Source organism: Heterodontus francisci, chromosome 5, assembly GCF_036365525.1.
Source record: "Heterodontus francisci isolate sHetFra1 chromosome 5, sHetFra1.hap1, whole genome shotgun sequence".
In the NCBI taxonomy this organism is placed as follows: domain Eukaryota; kingdom Metazoa; phylum Chordata; class Chondrichthyes; order Heterodontiformes; family Heterodontidae; genus Heterodontus; species Heterodontus francisci.
Window position 1 is genome coordinate 17,757,800 of NC_090375.1, and position 24,008 is coordinate 17,781,807.

Sequence of the window (24,008 nt, forward strand, 5' to 3'; positions counted from 1 at the left end):
AAGTGCTAGCTGATAATGGTGCGGCAAGGAGGCATCTGAGACTTGAGTGAACAGGGCACCCAACCAAACTGGTATCTCCTTAACCATTGAGATGTCAGGATTGAGAAATAAACAGAGAAAGGTCGAAGAAAGAGGGTGAATTAGAGTGGGTGAATTTAGTGTCAAATCAGATATAGAAAAAGAGGGTAAAAAGATTGGATTGAAAGAGAGGAAAAAAAGGCAAAAAGGAAAAGTAAGAAAAACAATTAAATTTAAAATATCACTGCATGAAGGAATGAGACTCCACACTTTTAATTGTTCGCTTTCTGGGCGATAGATTGTCAATCAATTGTTAACAATTATCATGTTAAAGAGTACTTGCACTATTAATTACTAGACCTAACATGTTGTGATGAGTTTAATGGTCAATTAATGTGCAATGTAGCTACTTCATGAAAATCACGAGGAGGTTAAGGTCGAGATGAGGTTTCACAAAGCTAACGGTAGTGCGGCGCAAATCGTCCACAATTCACAGGGGGTATCTCTTCCTTTCCATAGTTTTCTGGCTGATTTTTCACATTTATAACGGTGAGTGTCATTCACATGTTGTAATGTTTTTCAGCAAATTCTGGGACAATACTTTATTATTTAGCAGTTTCTGCTCAGTTGTTTCAAGATGGGTTGTGTTACATAGAGCTAATTTCACGCCTGTTGCAATTCTAATTTGTGGTTATTTTGAAAAATGTTGAACTTGAAAGCAAACAAAAAGTCTTTAGTCATCACTTGTGCCACCTTGACAGACAGTATTTTCTAATGACTGATACTTGAGCAACAGTGAGAGGGAGACACAGACAAACATAGTGAATGTTCTTTCACACTTGGTTTTTAATTTTAAAATTTATAATTAAAGTTAACTTTTGAAAGTGAAAGACCTCCACTTATCACATGATTATTGCATAGATCTTAATAGTCATCTATGGCAGAGGGAGGTTATTCAGCCCATCGAATAATTCGAATATTCGGCCCATGCCAGCTTTCTACGGAACTATGCAGTCAGTCCCACTCTCTGGCTCGATCCCCATAGCCCTGCAAGTCTATTTCTCTCAGATGGCCATCCATCTTTCTCTTGAAGTCATTGATCGTCTCCACTTCCACCATCCTTGTGGGCAACAAGTCCCAGATCATTACCACCTGTGCGCAAAAAAGTGCTTCCCCCTGCATCTTTTGCCTAAAACTTTCAATCTGTGTCCCCTAGTCCTTATGCCATTTGTTAGTGGGAACAGTTTTTCCTTGTCTAACTTATCTAAGCCTGTCATAATCTTGTACATTTCTATTAAATCTCCCCTCAATCTCCTTTGTTCTAAGGAGAACAAACCCAGCTTTTCCAACCTAACCTTGTAACTAAAATCCTCAATTCCTGGAACCCTTTTGGTAAATCTCCTCTGCACCCTCTCAAGGACCCTTATATTCTTCCTGAAGTGTGGGGACCAGACCTGGATGCAATACTTTTATAAAGGTTGAGCATAACTTTGCTGCTTTTATGCTCAATGCCTCTATTTATGAATTCCAAGATCCAATATGCTTAACTTAAGCAAGGAGTCAGGAGGGCTAAAAGGGGTCATGAAAAGTCATTGGCAAACAGGATGAAGGAAAATCCCAAGGCTTTTTATACATATATAAAGAGCAAGAGGGTAACCAGGGAAAGGGTTGGCCCACTCAAGGACAGAGGAGGGAATTGATGTGTGGAGCCAGAGGAAATGGGCGAGGTACGAAATGAGTACTTTGCATCAGTATTCACCAAAGAGTAGGACTTGGTGGATGATGAGTCTAGAGAAGGGAGTGTCATGTCAATCTGGGTCATGTCATTATCAAAAAGGAGGAGGTGTTGGGCGTCTTGCAAAGCATTAAGGTAGATAAGTCCCCAGGGCCTGATGGGATCTACCCCAGAATACTGAGGGAGGCAAGGGAAGAAATTGCTGGGGCCTTGACAGAAATCTTTGCATCCTCATTGGCTACAGGTGAGGTCCCAGAGGACTGGAGAATAGCCAATGTTGTTCCTTTGTTGAAGAAGGGTAGCAAGGATAATCCAGGAAATTATAGGCCGGTGAGCCTTACGTCAGTGGTAGGGAAATTATTAGAGAGGATTCTTCGGGACAGGATTTACTCCTATTTGGAAACAAATGGACTTATTAGCGAGAGGCAGCATGGTTTTGTGAAGGGGAGGTCGTGTCTCACTAACTTGATTGAGTTTTTTGAGGAAGTGACAAACATGATTGATGGAGGAAGGGCAGTGGATGTTATCTATATGGACTTCAGTAAAGCCTTTGACAAGGTCCCTCATGGCAGACTGGTACAAAAGCTGAAGTCACACGGGATCAGAGATGAGCTGGCAAGATGGATACAGAACTGGCTCGGTCATAGAAGACAGAGGGTAGCAGTGGAAGGGTGCTTTTCTGAATGGAGGGATGTGACTAGTGGTGTTCCGCAGGGATCTGTGCTGGGACCTTTGCTATTTGTAGCATATATAAACGATTTGGAGGAAAATGTAGCTGGTCTGATTAGTAAGTTTGCGGACGACACAAAGGTTGGTGGAGTTGCGGACAGTGATGAGGATTGTCAGAGGATACAGCAGGATATAGATCGGTTGGAGACTTGGGCGGAGAAATGGCGGATGGAGTTTAATCCGGTCAAATGTGAGGTAATGTATTTTTGAAGATCTAATACAGGTAGGAAGTATACAGTAAATGGCAGAACCCTTAGGAGTATTGACAGGCAAAGAGATGTGGGCGTACAGGTCCACAGGTCACTGAAAGTGGCAACGCAGGTGGATAAGGTAGCCAAGAAGGCATACGGCATGCTTGCCTTCATCGGTTGGGGCATAGAGTATAAAAATTGGCAAGTCATGCTGCAGCTGTACTGAACTTTAGTTAGGCCACACTTAGAATATTGCGTGCAATTCTGGTTGCCACACTACCAGAAGGACGTGGAGGCTTTGGAGAGGGTACAGAAGAGGTTTACCAGGATGTTGCCTGGTCTGGAGGGCATTAGCTATGAGGAGAGGTTGGATAAACTGTTTTCACTGGAACGACGGAGGTGGAGGGGCGACATGATAGAGGTTTACAAAGTTATGAGCGGCATGGACAGAGTGGATAGTCAGAAGCTTTTTCCCAGGGTGGAAGAGTCAGTTACTAGGGGACATAGGTTTAAGGTGCGAGGGGCAATGTTTAGAGGGGATGTGCGAGGCGAGTTCTTTATACAGAGGGTGGTGAGTGCCTGGAACTTGTTACCGGGGCAGGTGGTGGAAGCAGGTACGATAGCGACGTTTAAGAGGCATCTTGACAAATACATGAATAGGATGGGAATAGAGGGATACGGTCCCCGGAAGTGCAGAAGGTTTTAGTTTAGGCAGGCATCAAGATCGGCAGGCTTGGAGGGCCAACTGGCCTGTTTCTGTGCTGTACTGTTCTTTGTTCTTGACAAACCACTTTCTCAATATGTTTTAACACTTTCAAAGATTGATGCACAGGCACCCTCCAAGTCCCTCTTTTCCTTCACACTCTTTGGAACTGTGCCATTAAGTCTATATTGTCTCTCCATCCTCCATATTCCTTCTGCCAACATGCATCACTTCACACTTGTCAGTATTAAATTCCATCTGCCACCTTTCTGCCCATTCTGCTAGCCTATCTCTGTCCTGTTTCATTTCATATCCTCACTGTTTGCCACACCTCCAAGTTTGGTGTTGTCAGCAAATATTGCGATTCTACTGTATTCCAAAATCCAAGTTATTTATATATAGCAAAAAAAGCAGCGATTCCAGCATGAACCCCTGGGGAACCCCATGTCTACTATCGTCCACTCTGAAAAACAACCATTTACCACGGTTTACTGTTTTCTGTCCATAAGCCTATTATTTTATCCAATTGGACGCTGCCCCTCCTATTCCATGAGCCTCAATTTTGTTAACCAGCCTTTTATGTGGTACCTTATCAAAGCTTTCTTAAACTCCATATAAACAACATCCACTGCATTCCGCTCATCAATTTTTTCTGTTACTTCAACAAAAAATTCAGTTAGATTAGTCAAACATGAACTGCATTTTACAAATTAATGCTGGCTATCGTTAATTAACTCAAACCTCTAAGTGTCTGTTGATCTTTTCTCTGATTATTTCTAAGTTGCATTTTTAAAAAACTATTTTCGAAACCTGCTCAGGATGTGGGCACCAAGTTTAGCATTTATCGCCCATCTCTAGTTACCCTTAGAAATTGTTGATGAACCATCTTTTTGAACTGCAGCAGTCCATGCAATAATACAATGCATTTAAGTTTTATCCCTTGCCATTTAAAAATCTGTGAATACGCAGTCGGCTGATAGCCAAGATGCACCAGTTGATGGTAGATATCTTGTATATCAGTAATGGTGGTGAGGTGAATAGTTGTGCCTCGGGATCTTGGAGCTTTAATAATGCTGAAGGGCATTCCTCGGCTTTGGTTGCACTTAAGGCAATTGAAAATTCAGCCCTTGGGGGTGAGTTTGGGTGTTGGTGGGCCAGGGAAATTGCATGTTTGAAAGGCATCACTGGTTCCCAACACCTCAGGACGCCATGTGATTTTCAAAGGGATGGCAGGAGAGGGGAGCTGGCAACTTGCACGCCTCCACTTAATTGTTTGTTGAGCTTATTGTGGAGCTCGTTAGGGGTCTTGGAGCAACAGCTGGGAATTTTCAATTGAGAAGCATGGGGAAAACGGAGGGTCTGGGACAATTTCGAGCATAGTTGGGAGCCGTCAGTGCTCATGACTGCAGTGTGTAAAAGTTTTAGAAAACAGGGGATTTAAACTCAGTTGCTCATGCAGTGGCATAGAGTTGTCATGGCTGGTGCTGAGAGGCTTGCCTTTGTGAGGAATGAGTGTTTGGACTCTTGAGAGATACATGAGGCTGCTGCCGTCACTTGGGCATCATAGGTGGATTGAGGAAGCCCTGGTAAATCAATGAGCGTCAGGTGAAGCTGTTGAGATAGGAGCAGGTTTCTCTGACACTGGTGAGAGTAATGAGGAGGAGCATCAGCAGATGCATGCTTCTGGTCTGGAGGAGAGGAGCAGGAGGCTGCAAGCGGAAGAAGATACTACCCACAACGTTGGATGTACCGCCCAAGAGTCAGCTACCTGCAAATTACAGAGTGCCAGTAGTATAGGAAACTGTGCCTATAGGCAGTTGGTTTCTGATGTTTATGCTCTTATCCACACTGACCTGAGGCCTTGCGGTACCTGTGGCAGTCCCCTACCTGCAGCTGTCAAGGTCGCTACTGGCCCTCTGCGCACCCTGCTGTTCCAGTTTCAAAGGCAGCGGCGAGCTTAGTCATAGATGACTTTTACCTTTTTAATATCGCCCTCCGTCATGTGTTCCTGCCTGCAGCCCAAAGAGGCATGCTACCCGACCTGAACCCGACGGGACCCAACGACGTGTCGGGTTCGGCCAGGCCCATCTTCCGGGTACGGCTTTCGGGCTCGGGTCGGGTTGGGCCGTGTTGGGCCGGACACGCACAGTAAGTGCTCTGCCGCTCAGTATTGAAATTAAAAAACTTAGCTGAGCTGAGAGTCTGGGACGAAACTGAATCTGCGCAGTGAGCGAGTGATGTCACTATGACATCATCACGCACGCGCTGCAGTTTCCTGGAGATTCCAAGTCGGAAGGTAAATGAAGGGATGGTTGAGTCGGGGCAAAATCGGAGGGACTATGACCGGGTTGGGCTCGGGTCCACTGTGGATCGGTCAGGTTCGGGTCAGGTTCTTTTTTCCCGACCTGAGCAGGCCTCTTCCAGCCCACACCCAACGCCACTAGTTGGGTGCCGAACTTGCGGGCCAGTTTCGGCCTTTCCCTTTCAAAGTTGTGTCGTATCACTGATGCTGATGCGTTGCGGGGTCGGTACCTAGAAATGATTTGGTCATCGGATTCCTGACCCAGGATTGAAAATCGAACCCTTGGTGTCTGCCAGCAGTAATGGAAGGAGGGTGGGGGAAGGGTTGCACATGCCTGGCAGTACTGGGTAGAGAAGTGGTTCTCCCAGTTCTGATGAAAGGTCAGCGTCTGAAACGTTAACTCTCTTTCTCCGCAGATGCTGTCAGACATGTGCATTTCTCGAATTTTCTGTGTTTATTTCACATTGTCAGCATCCACAGTATTTTGCTTTTGCATTGAGGGTCTACCATGTCTGGCAGTGCTAGTTTTGTTTAACTTCCAGGAGATCGCTGCATGGTAAAATGTGTTTTTGGGAGTGTGTGGCTATGTAGCTTGGTGTATTTTTTTCCTCCTTGCTTTCTTTCTCATTTTCTTTTTCTTCCTCTTTTTATTCTGCTTCTCTGTTCCTTTCAATCTCTCTCATTTTCTTTCTTTCTCTTTTGATGACGTCCCCTCCACCTCCTCCCCCTCCCTTTACTTTCTCTTCCACTATTGCTTTTGACAGATGTTGAAATCACAAATAAGAGCCTCAAAGCACATGTTACAATACCGGACAACACAATGGATGAATTTAATGGGTATTGAAAAATATGTTTTGATTTTTTTAAAAAAACATTGTGATTAATATTGTACTTTGCTTGTGCAAAATGTCAGGCAAAAAAGCAGACATCAAAAAACTGTGGCAAAATCTTAACATGTTCCTGCAAAGTTTTCCCATTAAAAATGTTGATGGGGATAGTTTCAGTGATAAATCTTATTGTTTTGGATAATTGTACAATGGTGCTGTCTTTCATATTTTTATAATAATTTCAATCTATTGCATGCTGTCCAGCTCCAGAATTGGTCTTGAGGAAGGTGATCAACTTTTCTGATTGCACTGTTTGTCTGGACAAGCGGAATGCAAGTGGAAAGATCGAGTTTTACCAGGACCCTTTGCTCTACAAATGCTCCTTCTGCACACGATTGCACTTTACTTATGACAACCTCAACTCTAAAATTCCATCAATCATCAAGGTACGTATGCAATAGTATTTTGTATTTGTCGGTCAACAATCTCTCCAGTGGGGCAGATATGTTACTATTGGGAAGTGATTGGAGAAGAGTTTAAGTAGGTGCTAATGACTGAGCGCTAAAGTTTTCAAATACCAAATATGTATCTTATAGCACTTAACTAATTTGTGTATCTTGAGATATGCATTTTCAAAAATATGACTTTACAACATGCTGCTTATATAATGCCATTTTTAACCAATTCGCCATAACTGTATACTCTTAATATGTAAATAGTATTCAAACTTATTGCATTTGCAAAACTTTTTAAAAATCACACACACTGTTTCCGGTGGAAGAAGAAAGTCTACTGGGGATTTTTCTCCTGCTAGTTCACTCAGGCAGCCGCAATCCTGTCGATGAGGATTGCGGCTGCCTGTACCGAATTTGGCCTAACCATCAGCCTCAAGAAAACTAACATCATGGGACAGGACGTCAGAAATGCCCCATCCATAAATATCGACGACCACACTCTGGAAGTGGTTCACGAGTTCACCTACCTCGGTTCAACTATCACCAGTAACCTGTCTCTCGATGCAGAATTCAACAAGCGCATGGGGAAGGCTTCCACTGCTATGTCCAGACTGGCCAAGGGAGTGTGGGAAAATGGCGCACTGACACAGAACACAAAAGTCCAAGTGTATTAAGCCTGTGTCCTCAGTACCTTGCTTTACAGCAGCGAGGCCTGGACAACGTACGTCAGCCAAGAGCGAGGTCTCAATTCATTTCATCTTCGCTGCCTCTGGAGAATCCTTGGCATCAGGTGGCAGGACCGTATCTCCAACACAGAAGTCCTCGAGGCGGCCAACATCCCCAGCATATACACCCTACTAAGCCAGCGGCGCCTGAGATGGCTTGGCCATGTGAGCCGCATGGAAGATGGCAGGATCCCCAAGGACACATTGTACAGCGAGCTCGTCACTGGTATCAGACCCACCGGCTGTCCTTGTCTCTCTTTAAAGACGTCTGCAAATGCGACATGAAGTCCTATGACATTGATCACAAGTCGTGGGAGTCAGTTGCCAGCGATCGTCAGAGCTGGCGGGCAACCATAAAGGCGGGGCTAAAGTGTGGCTAGTCGAAGAGACTTAGCAGTTAGCAGGAAAAAAGTCAGAAGCGCAAGGAGAGAGCCAACTGTGTAACAGCCCCGACAACCAATTTTATCTGCAGCACCTGTGGAAGAGTCAGTCACTCTAGAATTGGCCTTTATAGCCACTCCAGGCGCTGCTTCACAAACCACTGACCACCTCCAGGCGCTTACCCATTGTCTCTCGAGACAAGGAGGCCAAAGAAGTTCACTCACTAATTAAAGCCAATATTTTTGGGAATTCCCGATCAAATTCTTGACAAATGCTTGGGCTTTTGGTAAAATATTTTGATCTGTTTTTGAGATCAATAAGGCAGTTGTGTGCATACACTGTTTATGACTTCAGTGTGCAGATATCAACCTAGTATGAATCACTAGAATAGAACTAGATGCCAGTGAATTGATCTGCTATAAATGTGCACGTGTATTTTAAGTGCAGTTCTGGACAGAATTCATAACTTTCTGAAATGTATTTATTTCTTGAAGACTTAAGTTCACTTTATTTTCCATTGACCCAGACCCACTAGCAATGGACAACCTTCGATTCTGCTTGAAGTTGCTGGCACAAGTTACACGGCACAAGCGTTTTATAATTATTTTCCCTTTTATGTTATGATTTTCTTTGTGTGGGGAAGCAGCTCCAGGATATTGCTTGATGCCTCACAAACAATAAGGCAGGTATTAGGGAGTCAGTGATTGAATAAATCTATGTCCCATCACTTGGTAATGCTTGTTGATGCTTCACTTTGCGCCATCAGGAACAAAGTGCACAGCGACGTCCCACAAACAGATAATGAGATAAATGATCAGTCTTGCTGTTTTGGTGATTGAATGCTGAATTTTGGACAGGATACCATGAGAACATCCTTGTCTCTTCGCACAGTGATATGGGATCTTTTTGATCCTCTTGAATGTCTCATCTGAAAGACAGCACTTCCAACAATTCTGTACTCCATCAGTATGAAGTGTCAGCCTAGGTTGTGTGCTCAAAATTTGGGATGAGGTTTGAACCCATAAACCGCGAAGTTCCGAAGAAGGGTCACTGACCCGAAACGTTAACACTGCTTCTCTTTCCACAGATGCTGCCAGACCTGCTGAGTGGTTCCAGCATTTCTTGTTTTTATTTCAGATTTCCAGCATCCGCAGTATTTTGCTTTTTTTTTTTTAGGTTAGAGATACAGCACTGAAACAGGCCCTTCGGCCCACCGAGTCTGTGCCGAACATCAACCACCCATTTATACTAATCCTACACTAATCCCATATTCCTACCAAACATCCCTACCTGTCCCTATATTTCCCTACCACCTACCTATACTAGTGACAATTTCTAATGGCCAATTTACCTATCAACCTGCAAGTCTTTTGGCTTGTGGGAGGAAACCGGAGCACCCGGAGAAAACCCACGCAGACACAGGGAGAACTTGCAAACTCCACACAGGCAGTACCCGGAATCGAACCCGGGTCCCTGGAGCTGTGAGGCTGCGGTGCTAACCACTGCGCCACTGTTATTGGGTTATTGAACCCATAAACCTTCTGACTCAAGCCAAGAGTGCCACTACCACTGAGTCAAACTGATACAAGATGACTGTAGCTGAAATATTACATGCAATTATCATTATCATCTAGTTAGTTGAAAAGTTTGTTGTAGTCAGTAGATACAAATTATCATGTGATCCTCTTGTTCAGACATTAAGATCTGGTAAACATAACTAGGAACAGGTAAGTCTTTTGCAGGTATGGTAAGCTAGTCAGTATTTTGGAATTCAATCTTTCAAGCAAAAAACACCATTCTGGAGTCAAACTTGCAGAAATGTCTCAAATGGATGCTGCAAATCTACCTGATTTTAGAGTTTGCTTGCACCAGAAATCATTGAATTGAAACAGACAAACGAAGGTTTTAGGGTGAAAATTCAAGCCTTTTACTAGACAATAATATAGATCCCTTGAAACTCTTGGGTAATCCAAAGATTATGCTGTAACCTGTGATGTCTGTATCGGTGCCGTTTCCTGCTCCTGCCCCGAACTGGAAAACGTTATCTACTTTGCTTCCAATTTCCACCCTTCTCTCACCTTTACATGGTCCATCTCCGACATTTCCCTTCCCTTCCTCGACTTTTCTGTCTCTATCTCTGGGGATAGGCTGTCTACTAATATTCATTATAAGCCTACCGGCCTCCACAGCTACCTTGACTACGCTTCTTCACACCCTGCCTCCTGTAAGGACTCCATTCCATTCTCCCAGTTTCTCCGTCTCCGACGCATCTGCCCTGATGATGCAAACTTCCACAACAGCACTTCTGATATGTCTTCCTTTTTCTTCAACCAAGGATTCCACCCCCCCCCGCCCATGTCATTGACGGCCCTCAACCGTGACCAGCCCATTTCCCGCGCCTCTACCCTCACCCCTTCCCCTCCCTCCCAGACCCGCGATAGGGTTCCCCTTGTCCTCACTTTCCACCCCAGCAGCCTGCACATCCAAAAAATCATCCTCTGCCATTTCCACCACCTCCAGCGTGATGCCACAACCAGACGCACCTTCCCCTCCTGTCCCCTGTCAGCATTCCGAAGGGATCATTCCCTCCGCGACACCCTGGTCCGCTCCCCCATTACCTTCGACACTTCGTTCCCTTCCCACGGCACCTTCCCTTGCAATCACAGGAGGTGTAATACCTGCCCTTTTACCTCCTCTCTCCTCACTATCTAAGGCCCCAAACATTCCTTTCAGGTGAAGCAGCGATTTACTTGTACTTCTTTCAATGTAATATACTATATTCGCTGCTCACAATATAGTCTTCTCTACATTGGGGAGACCAAATGCAGATTGGGTGACCGCTTTGCGGAACACCTTCGCTCAGTCTGAAAATATGACTCCGAGCTTCCTGTCGCTTGCCATTTCAACACACCACCCTGCTCTCATGCCCACATCTCTGTCCTGGGCTTGCTGCAGTGTTCCAGTGCAGATCAACGCAAGCTCAAGGAACAGCACCTCATTTACCGATTTAGGCACACTACAGCCTACCTGACTGAACATTGAGTTCACTAATTTCAGAGCATGAAGGGCCCCCTTTTTTATTTTTAGTTTTTTTCTTTTTATTTTATTTTAGTTTGTTTCATTTTTTTTTACCATGTGCCTGCCCACTGTTTTTGTTTTCTGGCCTTTGGCCAGAGCTGTTCATTATTCTGTCAGTTAACATCCTCTCTGCATTAATGTTTTGTCTTTCACCGCACCATTAACACACCCTTTGCCTTTGCTGCATGACCCCTTGTCAGTTATTCTCTGTGACCCTCTGTCCCATCAACACCTTCCCTTTTGTTCTCTTTTTGCCCGACCACTGCTTTATTTGCTTAAAGCCTATTACATTTCTAACCTTTGCCAGTTCTGTTGAAAGGCGACTGACCTGAAACATTCACTCTTCTTCTCTCTCCACAGATGCTGCCAGACCTGCTGAGTATTTCCAGCATTTTTTGTTTTTATTTCAGATTTCCAGCATCTGCAGTATTTTGCTTTTATATTATTATGCTGTAACCTCTTTGTTAGGATACATTTCAGGAGCAATACATCCAAACAAGTTTTGTATTTTGATATATAAGAGCTCAAGTCTCATTGAATACTTGTTCTATCAATGTCCCAAAGTTGTTTTTAAGCTCCTAGTGAAGACAACAATCATGTTGGCAACTTTTTTTTGAGACAGAGAATTTCAAATCTGTGATACAGTTCTTGGCAGCTTTTATGATAGATATATCTCTTTATACTTCACTAATCACTCTGATTTGTTGTAGAAGTTAGTAATGAATTGGAAATCTCCATGAATGCTTCAGAGAGGTCAATCTGATTAGAGTATTGTGTAAATTCAGATATTTCCTTGACATAGCATTTCTAACTGCAAATGTTCATCAGATTTCCACTTCGTAAACCAGAGGTTATGCAATCCCCAGGTGCTGTTGGGTGGAGGAATGGGGTGGTTATGAAAAGGAGTAAGTTATTGTTTAGCCTCCTCGGTGGATACATTACTCTCCAGATTTCGGAATTCTGTTTTTTGCCTGATAAAATCTCAAGGGGAGAAATCTTGGTCTCACGCTCAAAGATCAAATACATCATGCACAGATGTTCTAGTTATTAAAAAGGCCATTTAACTAAGTTTAGGTTTATGTAATTCTGTTTCAGCTGTTCCATAAAGAAGGAACCATGTTTTTTTCAGCTTCCGCATTTTTCATTTAAACTTTTGTATATGGTGTCAGTAGCCAAAACTTCTGATTAAAATTGGTAGAAGTGATCCTAATAGGATCTGAGGTTACTCTTTGTAACCTTATGAAATGGTCAATTCATGTAATCTTGGTCAGTCGTAATGAATGTGAGTTAAAGGTCCTTTTATTTTTTTCAAAATTTTGTTGCTCCTTAAGTTTATCACCGTGTTGAACTACAACCCTGAAGTATTAACCTCCATTAAGCAGAGTTTCCCACTGATGAGATAACCATGCTAATTAAAAATTTCTTTACAAGAGTTCTTTTAAATTTTTATTTCAATCATTAATTGTACAAGTCTAGATTTTTTATTCATTCAAGCTAGACAATAGTGGTGTACTTTGCTTTTGTCTCCCTCAATATTTTGGATTTTTTCCCCTTTACTTTGAGAAAAATAATGCTGGGCAGAAATTTTTTTTTCACGTTCATGATTTCATTTCCCATGTCCCTCCCCCTCCAACAATGTGTCAGGGAATGGCATCGGCAGTTATACTGATCTAAAAGTGTGGATGAACTCCTACCTCAAAAGCATAGTCCACAACGAATTAATGGTTTTGTTCTGTATTTGCGTCCAAATTAATTTCACTTTTCGTTGCGCAAAGGTGATATTTATCATATCAGTACTGGGTTGAATTGTATCCAATTCCGGAATAGAAAGTGGAGTAGGTCACATCAAATATATTTCTTCTCTACTTACCGTATATACTCATGTAAAAGTCGATCTCGTGTAAAAGTTAACCCATCACCTTAGGCCAAAAATGTTGAATTCTTTCTCTATCATTTGTCAAAGGTGACCTTAACTTTCAGAGTGCAGACAGAAGGACCCCACATTTTTTCAATATGGTGCCAAGGAAGAACAACAAATATACAGCGCAGTTTAAACAAAAAGTTGTTGTGTGTGCAAAGAAGGCTAATAATTGTGCGACAGCAATCAGTGAACATCACTCCACCTTTTACCACCTGCTTACTATTTACATCCCAGTAGAAGATTTTTGGGTTCCATTTTATGTTGACTGCTGTTCTATTCTCATTCTCTCTCTTTGCCAGTCTTATTCTTTTCTTCACCTCCCCTCTCAACTTATTGTGTTTAGCCTGGTTCTCACTTGAAGAATTCACCTGACATGCATCATACAACCTTATTTTGTTTTTTCATTATCTCAATCTACCTCGTCATCCAAGGAGCCCTGTTTTTTGTTTCCCTCCCTTTCGCCCTTGTTGGAATGTACCTAGCCTGTACCTGAAACATCTCCTGCTTAAAGGTAACCCATTGTTCTGTTACAGTTTTTCCTGTTGTCATTGGTTCAATTTTATCCTGGGAGTAGATCCCTTATCATTGCTTTGAAATTAGCCCTCTCCCAATCTAGATGTTCTGCTGTATCTCATTCATTGCTTTTCTGCATTACGAGTCAAAACTTTATGATACGATCGATCATTCTTACCAAATACTCCCCCAGAGACACTTGGTCCACTTGGCCCACCTCATTTACCAGCAACAGATCCAGCATTACCTCCTTGCTAGTTGGGCAGAAAGCATATTGATTAAGGAAGTTCTCCTGAACACAGTCCAGAAATTCCTCCCCCTCCTTTCCCTTTACTCTAAAATTGTCCCAATCGATATTTGCGTAATTACAGTCCCCTAGTCTCCCCACCCTATAGATATATGTAACATCCTGGTTAAAAAAAGGCACTTTATATGAATTCCAAAACAAGAAATAGTTTTCGAAACACTTGAATAAAGACAATGTCTCTTGAGATTACTTGATTCGAATAGCTTTTCTTTGTGACAGAAAGCTCACTTAGTGGAAATTAGCAAGAAAGTTAGATGATGGCTTTTATCAATCATAAATTATGTTCAGAACTGAAGATGTGAATAATTGGGAGGCTGATTCATCCTATGTTATGAATGCTTCTAGGAGCGATCTAAGCAAGATAAAATTGGTCATTACTATGATGTTCAGGTTCCTCCACATGTGAGGAATTCTTGTGTGCACAGAAAAATGCGTAAAATTTGCTCTGCATTGGGCAACTTGCTCCATCTGTCCAACTACGTGGAAGCACCATTTGCAAGGTGCAAGTCTGCAGAAAATTCAGACCAATATAACTGGGTTTAAAAGGACAGCCACCAAATCCTAGACCAAAGTGACTTATTTTTGTTACAGTTGCAGAATAGCATTTCGAGACTTTTGGCAGAAAGCCTATGCCTAAATAATTGTTAGTGGAAGTGAAACAAGTTGGAGGGTAATTCTGAAATATTCTCTGATATGATTAATTAATACTTGTGCTTCATTTGATAATTGCGAATGGATAGAATGATTGAAGGATGAGCTAAAAACAAGAAATGCTGGAAATACTCAGCAGGTCTGGCAGCATCTGTGGAGAGAGAAGCAGAGTTAACGTTTTTATTTCAGATTTTCAGCATTCGCAGTATTTTGCTTTTAATTGAAGGATGAGCTGACTTGTTGAAGAAATCTGCCTGTACTCAGTTGAAAAGTATAGCATAGGCCTTTTTGTTTTTGCAAGTTTAATTTCAGTGTAATGGGCTGAGTCTTCAGATACACCTTGCCTAAATCCTGTTGATCTTGTTCTTTCCTGTATCTTAAATTTGAAATTAGTTAGTTGATTCTGTGAATATGGCATAATAAGATCCCAGGAATTCTTACCAATAAGTTTATTTAGTAAAATGTGGGTGGGTAATAAAATCAAATTATCTTTGAATTAGGTAATATTTCATGAATGAAGGAATCTGTCAAAGCAAATACAGATTTCTTTTACAAAGTTTCTTAAAATTTTTTATCTTTCATACCATCCTGTATTCAACAAACTTTTTTCTTTCACACCATCCTGCATTTGTTCTTGAAAAAGCCTGAGATTGTTAGACAAGGCAAATTGACCATAAATAATTGCAAATTTAGAGTTACTAGAAGTTTGATATCCAATTCAAATAAAAGAGGATATTTCATGCATTGCACTGATACTTCATTACGATCTTCCCCAATGTGAGTGATTAGTTAATTACTAATGCCAATGACTTGCAGTGAACTTGCTTGTTTGCACTGGAGTACTGACTTGGGTTGCATTAGAGTGTTAAAGTGGAAGTTTGGTGACTGAGGATAATTAAGGGTTAATTTTATCTTAAGTCTAGTCTGTCTTTTATTTAGCAGATTGACTTAACAGTTGCCTTTCGGGTTGGAGAAGTGAGTTTTAGACCAGCTTTAAACAGAGTTCACTCAGGCTCTGCTTGCAGCTGCACCTTGTTAATTAGAGAATTGGCTTAAACCAGTTTTCAGGGGCGAGAGTCAGTCAGGATAAAAGTGGGCCATCTTACAGTGCTGACTTTGTTTGCACTAGAGTGCTGACTTGGGTTGCATTAGAGTGTTAAAGTGGAAGTTTGGTGACTGAGGAAGTTCGGTAAGGAGGGAGCGAGGAGCTCCTTTCATTTCCTACCTGTCCTCAGTGAGGGGAGCCGAGAGTTTCCAAAGAGCACAGCTGACTGGTGAGTAAGTCCTGGTGGGTATTTTTCAAAGTGGATTGAATTGTAAGTCATTGTTTCAGCAAGACTAAGTTATTTTTTAAAAATTGTAATCTTCTAAAGTTTTAAAATTAAAGGGTTAAGTCATGGCAGGAGAGCTTGAAGCCGTGGTTTGCTCCTCTTGCTGCATGTGGGAATCCGGGAACGTTTCCAGTCCCCGGGACCAACGTGTGCAGGAAGTGTGTCTAGCTGCAGCTCCTGGAAGCTTGGGTTTCAGAGCTGGAACAGTGGCTGGAAACACTGGAGCTTCCGCGAGTCTGAGAGCATTGTGGATAGCACGTATAGAGAGGTGGTCACACCACAGCTGAAGGGACTTGAGGAAGGAAGGGAATGGGTGACCACCAGGCAGTCCAAGAGAATCAGGCAGGTAGTTCAGGAGTCCCCTGGGGTCCCGCTTGCAAATCGGTATTCCATTTTGGAGGCTGGTTCCTCCAGGGAGTGCGGACAAAGCCAAGCTTCTGACACCGCAAGCAGCCTGTCTGCACAGGAAGGGGGAAAGAGAGGAAGAGCAATAGTAATAGGGGATTCTATAGTCAGGGGAACAGATAGGTGCTACTGTGGCCGTCAACGTGACTCCAGGATGGTGTGTTGCCTCCCTGGTGCCAGGGTCCGGGATGTCACTGAACGACTGCAGGGCATCCTGAAGGGGGAGGGTGATAAGGCAGAGGTCATGGTACATGTTGGTACCAATGACATAGGTAGAAAGAGGGAATGAGGTCTTGCATCAAGAATTCAGGGAGTTAGACAGTAGACTAAAAAGCAGGACCTCTCTGGTTGAGATCTCTGGCTTACTCCCAATGTCACGTGCTAGCGAGCATAGAAATCGGAGAATAGCACCGATGAATGTGTGGCTTAAGAGTTGGTGCAGGAGGGAGGGTTTTAGATTCCTGGACCACTGGAACCGTTTCTGGGGAAGGTGGGAGCTGTACAAGCGGGACGGTCTACATCTGAGCCAGAGGGGAACTAACATCCTTGCTGGCGGGTTTGCGAGTGCTGTTGGGAGGAGTTTAAACTAATTTGGCAGGGGGAGGGGATGCAGACTCCTAGCAGAATAGGGACACAGCTAAACACAGGAAAGCAAACAAGTCAGAGGGAATACAGCAGAAGTACGTTTCAAGGGAGTAAGTCCAGGATGGAAGGCCTCTACTTTAATGCCAGGGCTATTGCAGGTAAAACGGATGAGTTAAGGGCAATGATTGACATGTGGAATTGTGATATAGTAGCCATCACGGAGACATGGTTGAGGGAGGAGCAGGATTGGCAGCTCAATATCCTGGGATATAGAATCTTCAGGCGAGACAGAGGAGGGGGTAAAAGAGGAGGGGGTAAAAGAGGAGGGGGCATTGCAATATTAGTTAAGGAGTCAGTTACTGCAGTAAGCTGAGATGATATCTTGGAGGGGGGGGCATCAAATGAAGCTTTATGAGTAGAGTTTAGGAATAAAAAAGGGACAGCCACATTGCTAAGTGTTTATTATAGACCCCCAGATAGTCAGCGGGAAATTGAGGAGCAAATATGTGCGCAATTTGCAGAGGTGTGTAAAAATAATTGGGTAATTATATTAGGTGATTTCAATTTCCCAACATTAATTGGGATAGTCATCGTGTTAAGGGCTTAGATGGAATGGAGTTTTTAAAATGTATACAGGAGAACATTTCAGTTCAATATGTAGAGGATCCAACAAGGGAGGGTGCAGTGTTGGACCTAATTCGGGGGAATGAAGCCGGACAGGTGGTTGATGTGTTTGTGGGGGAACAATTTGGTGATAGCGACCACAACATGGTACAATTTAAGCGTGTTATGGAGAAAGAAATAGACAAGTTGCAAAAAAAAGTTTTGGATTGGGGGGAGAGCGAATTTTAGTAAAATAAGGCAGGATCTGGCCAAGGTAAACTGGAAAGAGTTACTTGTCGGGAAATCTACAGAAGAGCAGTGGGGGGCATTCAAAAAGGAAATGGGGAGGGTACAGGCCCAACATGTTCCCTCGAGGGTAATAGGTAGAAGCAACAAGCCCAGAGAACCATGGATGACCAGAAACATTCAGGGTACGATGAGAAGGAAAAGAGAGGCTTTCAGCAAATACAAGGAGAGCAAATCAATGGAAGCATTAGTGGAGTGCAGAAAGTGTAGGATGGAGCTTAAGAAAGCAATTACGAGAGCAAAGAGGGGATATGAGAAAGCTCTGGCTGGTAAAAGTAGGTAAAATCCCAAGATATTCTATAAGTATATCAATGGGAAGAGGATAACCAGGGAAAGAGGAGGACCCATTAGAGACCAAGGGGGAAATTTGTGGGTGGAGCCTGAGGACATTGGTAGGGTGTTGAACGAATACTTCACTTCTGTCTTCACCCAAGAGAAAGAGGATGTAGATATGGAACTTAGAGAGAGAGACTGTGAGGTTCTTGAGCAAATTGTCATTTAGTTTTAGTTTAGAGATACAGCACTGAAACAGGCCCTTCGGCCCACCGAGTCTGTGCCGACCATCAACCACCCACTTATACTAATCCTACCCTAATTCCATATTCCTACCACATCCCCACCTGTCCCTATATTTCCCTACCACCTACCTATACTAGGGGCAATTTATAATGGCCAATTAACCTGTCACCCTGCAAGTCTTTGGCATGTGGGAGGAAACTGGAGCACCTGGAGGAAACCCACGCAGACACAGGGAGAACTTGCAAACTCCACACAGGCAGTACCCAGATTTGAACCCGGGTCGCTGGAGCTGTGAGGCTGCGGTGCTAACCACTGCGCCACTGTGCCGCCCTAATAGGGAGTGACAAGGTATTGATGAGGCTTAAAAGTGGACAAATCTCCAGGTCTGGACGATTTGTGTCCCAGGATGCTGTGGGAGGCGAGGGTGGAGATTGCAGGGGCTCTGACCCTAATTTTTAATTCCTCTCTGGCCAGGGGGGAGGTGCCAGAGGACTGGAGAACAGCTAATGTGGTCCCACTATTTAAGAAAGGTTGTAGAGATAAGCCAGAGAACTACAGACCAGTGAGTCTCACGTCAGTGGTAGGGAAACTATTGGAGAAAATTCTGAAGGAGCGAATCTATCGCCACTTGGAGAGGCAAATTTGATCAGGAATGGTCAGCATGGCTTTGTCAGAGGGAGGTCATGCCTAACAAATTTGATTGAATTTTTTGAGCATGTGACCAGGTGTGGAGATGAGGGTAGTGCAGTTGATGTAGTTTACATGGATTTCAGCAAAACCTTTGACAAGGTTCCACATGGGAGACTTGTCAAGAAAGCAAATGCACATGGGATACAGGGTAACTTGATAAGGTGGATTCAAAATGGGCTTAGCTGTAGGAGACAGAGAGTGATGACAGACGGCTGTTTTAGTGACTGGAAGCCAGTGTCCAGTGGCGTACCACAGGGATCTGTGCTGGGTCCCCTATTGTTTGTCATTTATATAAATGACATAGATGACTATGCGGGGGGTAGGATCAGTAAGTTTGCGGATGACACAAAGATTGGCCGAGTGGTTAACAGTGAGGTGGAGTGTCTTAGGTTACAAGAAGACATAGACGGGGCGGTCAAATGGGCAGAAAAGTGGCATATGGAATTTAACGCTGAGAAATGTGAGGTGATACACTTTGGAAGGAGTAATGTGACACGGAAGTATTCAATGAATGGCCTGACACTGGGAAGTTCCGAGGAACAAAGGGACCTTGGCGTGTTTGTCCATAGATCTCTGAAGGCAGAAGGGCAGGTTAATAGGGTGGTGAAAAAGACATATGGGACACTTGCCTTTATCAATCGAGGCATAGATTATAAAAGCAGGGAGGTCATGTTGGAGTTGTACAGAACTTTGGTAAGGCCACAGCTGGAGTACTGTGTGCAATTCTGGTCGCCACATTATAAGAAGGATGTGATTGCATTGGAGGGGCTACAGAGGCGATTCCACCAGGATGTTGCCTGGGATGGAACATTTAAGCTAGGAAGAGAGGTTGGATAGGCTTGGGTTGTTTTCACTGGAGCAGAGAAGACTGAGGGGTGACCTGATCGAGGTGTACAAGATTATGAGGGGCATGGACAGGGTGGATAGGGAGCAGCTGTTCCCCTTAGTTGAAGGGTCAGTTACGAGGGGTCACAAGTTTAAGTTGAGGGGCGGGAGGTTTAAGGGGGATTTGAGGAAGAACTTTTTTACCCAGAGGGTGGTGACGGTCTGCAATGCCCTGCCTGGGAGGGTGGTAGAGGCAGGTTGCCTCACATCCTTTAAAAAGTACCTGGATGAGCACTTGGCACGTCATAACATTCAAGGCTATGGGCCAAGTGTTGGCAAATGGGATTAGGTAGACAGGTCAGGTGTTTTAATGCATCGGTGCAGACTCGATGGGCCGAAGGGCCTCTTCTGCACTGTATTATTCTGTGATTCTGTCAACCTGCTTCGGTATTTACTATATGTCACTTGTCTGTGAAGCATTCTGCATATATTTGTGAATGCTTTAAGTTGTTTCGTGATAGCCAGCTGCTGAAATTGAGTTGTAACACGGCAGTTATTCAGAAAATAGTGAGAAGGTGAAACTTGCTACCATGTGGAATAGTTGAGGTGAATAACATATATCCATTTAAGGGGAAGCTAGGTAAGTACGTGAGGGCGAATGGAATAGAAGGAAATGAACAAAGAGTGAGATGAAGTAGCGTGGGAGATGTCTTGTGTGGAGCATATCGGCTGGCGTAGACTAGCTGGGCCGAATGGCCTGTTTGAGTAAATTCTATAATGCAAAGCTAAAGTCATACAATGTCATATACCTCAGATTCTACATTAATACCCTCTTTATTGCCCTATCACCCACCCTGCATTTTTTCTATGGCACTGACTATCTTTTGTATAATAGAAAGGATGCTGCAAACCAGCATTTTTAGGAATGAGAAAGAAAGACCCAGTTCCCTGAAATCTAACGCAGAAGTTGTATCTCAATGCATGTTTTTCTGATCTATTATCCTAGGTTTCGAGACCAGTATGAACAATTTCATGCCTTTGGTGTAAAAATCACTGATGGAACATTTGCATCAGCTTTAATGGTAGCTGCAATTGATTTTAAGGCTGTAGTTCATGGGGTTCTGCTGATTCTTATAAACCGCTCAAGATTTATTCTCGCAGTTGGACGTCATCAGAACTGCTTGATTGAGTTACTGTTTTGTAACATGTTGCCAGTTGTGAATTAACCTTTTGTAACATTTAATTCCAGTGGCATGTCATCACATTAGTACAATAAATCATTTTTTGTCTCCATGTTGATATTGAAGAAATATGTTTCTGTAATATACTGGAAATGTCTGTTAAATTTTGGGTCTTTCCTCTGGATATTTTTCTCTGGTTCACTGTCTCAGACCCACTTTGAGGTGAGCCCTCCTTTTAAACCAGAATATGTGCCTTTACTTGCTTGATGTCTAGGTAGCTTGTAGCAAGGCCAACTGTCGAACAGAAAACTCTTAACTGAATTTCAGCTATATGGTTATATGAAGTAATTTTATGATCTTCCTTGACTTCAGAGGACAGTAGAATTAATACTTTATTAGACTGTAGCTTTGGATACAAATTACCACAGTTATATTAAACATTATGTAGGTAAGTGAACAATAGTAAAGTAGGTTTACAGTCACTCCAGGCTTAATGAATACAGGATTTCTTCCGTGCATGATAGAAAAAGGCCAGCAGGTTGCACAAGACTGCAATGTAAACTGAAATGGATGCACAATGCTGAATATTAATTTCTATATATTGGATTGTTGTTGACATTACTTGGAACTCTATCTTTCACTCTGATAGCTTCAGCAAGACTGCTTCGTTTTTGCAAGACAGGCTAAGATAAACTTAATTAAAAATTATGAAATTGGACAAAGAAAAATTTAAGTATATGTCTGGTAGAAATACCAAAGAACTGTCAATCAAATCCGATGATAGAAAAAAAACCCATCAGATGTTTATTATTTGAATTGAATGACTTCGCTCTTGCCTCAGGTTCTTGGCCATTCACAGTGTATATTCTGGGCTGTTGTATCAAAACAAAATGAACAGTTATCGATGAGTTTCACCCTGTTTCACCCGATGTCGCTTTGCCAGAAATACCTTGATACATCGAAATGAAGATTTAGCCCATATATCATGGTCTCCATGGTAACAAATATGTTTGTAAGAACCTGAAATGGTGACCCCCTTTTCCTTCAAATCGGACGTCATCTGTCCTCTTTAAAGAAAAAAACACTTCCTAACTCCTCCATCCTTGCAAACTCCTGCCCCAGCTCCAACCTCTCTCTACTCTCCAAAGTCCTTGAATGCACTGTTGCAGCCCAAATCCATGCCCATCTTTCTCGGAACTCCATCTTTCATCTCTCCAATCAAGTTTCTGCACCTGCCACAGGCCCAAAATGGCTTTTATCAAAGCCACAAATGACATCCTATGTGACTGATGATGGTAAACTATCCCTCTTTATCTATCACAACCTGTCTGCATCCTTCGACGCTGTTGACCCCACCATCCTCCACCAATACCTCTCCATCGTTGTTCAGCTGGTTGGGATTGCACTTGACTGGTTCCATTCTTATCTGTCCAGTTATGGCCAAAGAAGAACACAAGAAATAGGAACAGGTGTCGACTATATGGCCCATCGAGCTTGCTCTGCCATTCAGTACTATCATGGCTGATCTTGGGCTTCAACTCCACTTTCCGGCCTGTGCGCCATATCCCTTGATTCCCTGAGAGGTGAAAAATTTGTCTCCCAGCCTTAAATGTATTCAATGATGGAGCATCCACAACCCTCTGGGGTAATGAATACCAAAGATTCACAACCTTTTGAGTGAAGTAATTTCTCCTCATCTCATCCTAAATGATTGGCCCCTTATCCTGAGACTGTGCCCACGTGTTTCAGATTCCTCAACTAGTGGAAATAATCTCTGTGTCTCCCTATCCAGCCTCTTCAGAATCTTGTATGTTTCAATGAGATCGCCTCTCATTCTTCTAAACTTCAGAGAGTATAGGCCAAATTTACTCAGCCTCTCAAGAAAGGGCAACCGCCTCATCCCAGGGACCAATTTAATGAACCTTTGCTGTCTCACCTCCAACGCAAGTATATCCTTAAATGTGGAAACCAAAACTGCGCACAGTAGTCCAGATGTGGTCTCATCAAAACCCTGTACAATTGTAGCTAGGCGTCTTTATTCCTGTACTCCAATCACCTTGCAATAATGGCGAAAAATGCCATTTGCCTTTCTAATTGCTTGCTGTATCTACATGCTAACTTTCTGCGAACCTCGTACAAACATACCTAAGTCTCTTTGAACATCAACACTTGCAAGTTTCACACCTTTTAAAAAATATTCTGCTTTTCTATTCTTGTGACTGAAGTGAATAACTTCACACATTATACTTCATCTCACATATTTTTGCCCACTCACTTAACCTGTCTTGATCTCTTTGCAGCCTTTCTGTGTCCTTCCCACAGCTTACCTTTCCACCTGCCTTAGTATCATCAGCAAACTTAGATACATTACTCTCTGTCTCTTCATCTAAGTCATTAAGATAGATTGCAAATAGCTGAGGCCCCAGCACTGTTCCTTGCAGCACTCCATTGTTCATAGCCTGCCAACTTGAAAATGCCCTACAATGACTTATCTTCCCGCTCCCGCACCATTGACTTTGTTGTCATCCAAGGATCGATCCTTGGCCCCCTCCTGTTTGCAACTTTGGTGTCATATTTGACCCCGCGAGGAACTGACCACATACCATGCCATCATTCAGACTGCCTATTTCCACTTCTGTAACATCACCTGACTCCATCCCTGCCTCAGTTCATCTGCTACTGAAACACTAAACTGTGCCTTTGTTCCCTCTCGACCCAAAACTTGTTGAGCCATTGAGAGATCCTGAATGCCCACTTCTAGGATAATTTATCTAGGAATTAAAGGGATCTTTATATTGGGTGATGTTACAGGGTTGTCTAGCAGGACAGCGTACGCCGCTAAAGGGTCTAAATATGGCTCAGAAATTGAGAAGTTGATTTTCGAAGTGTAGTATTTTCCCCCATGAAACGGGAGGCTACTTTGAACAAAATTACTTCTGAATCTCAGTTGGTAGCACTGTCACCTCTGAGTCAGAAGGTTCCAGATACAAGTCCCACTCCAGGACCTTAGCACAAAAATCAAGGTCA

General features: G+C 43.1%; 1 protein-coding gene across 11 annotated transcripts in view; it reads left to right on the top strand.

The window, feature by feature from the left end:
- The window catches only part of LOC137369760 (intermembrane lipid transfer protein VPS13B-like), a 1,379,747-nt gene that overhangs the window by 135,776 nt on the left and 1,219,963 nt on the right, over positions 1–24,008 (top strand). For all 11 annotated transcript variants that reach the window (XM_068031175.1, XM_068031176.1, XM_068031177.1 and 8 more), the window contains exon 6: positions 6,770–6,951. In XM_068031175.1, coding sequence (XP_067887276.1) covers positions 6,770–6,951 — 182 coding nt within the window. The remainder of the gene's footprint in view (positions 1–6,769; positions 6,952–24,008) is intronic.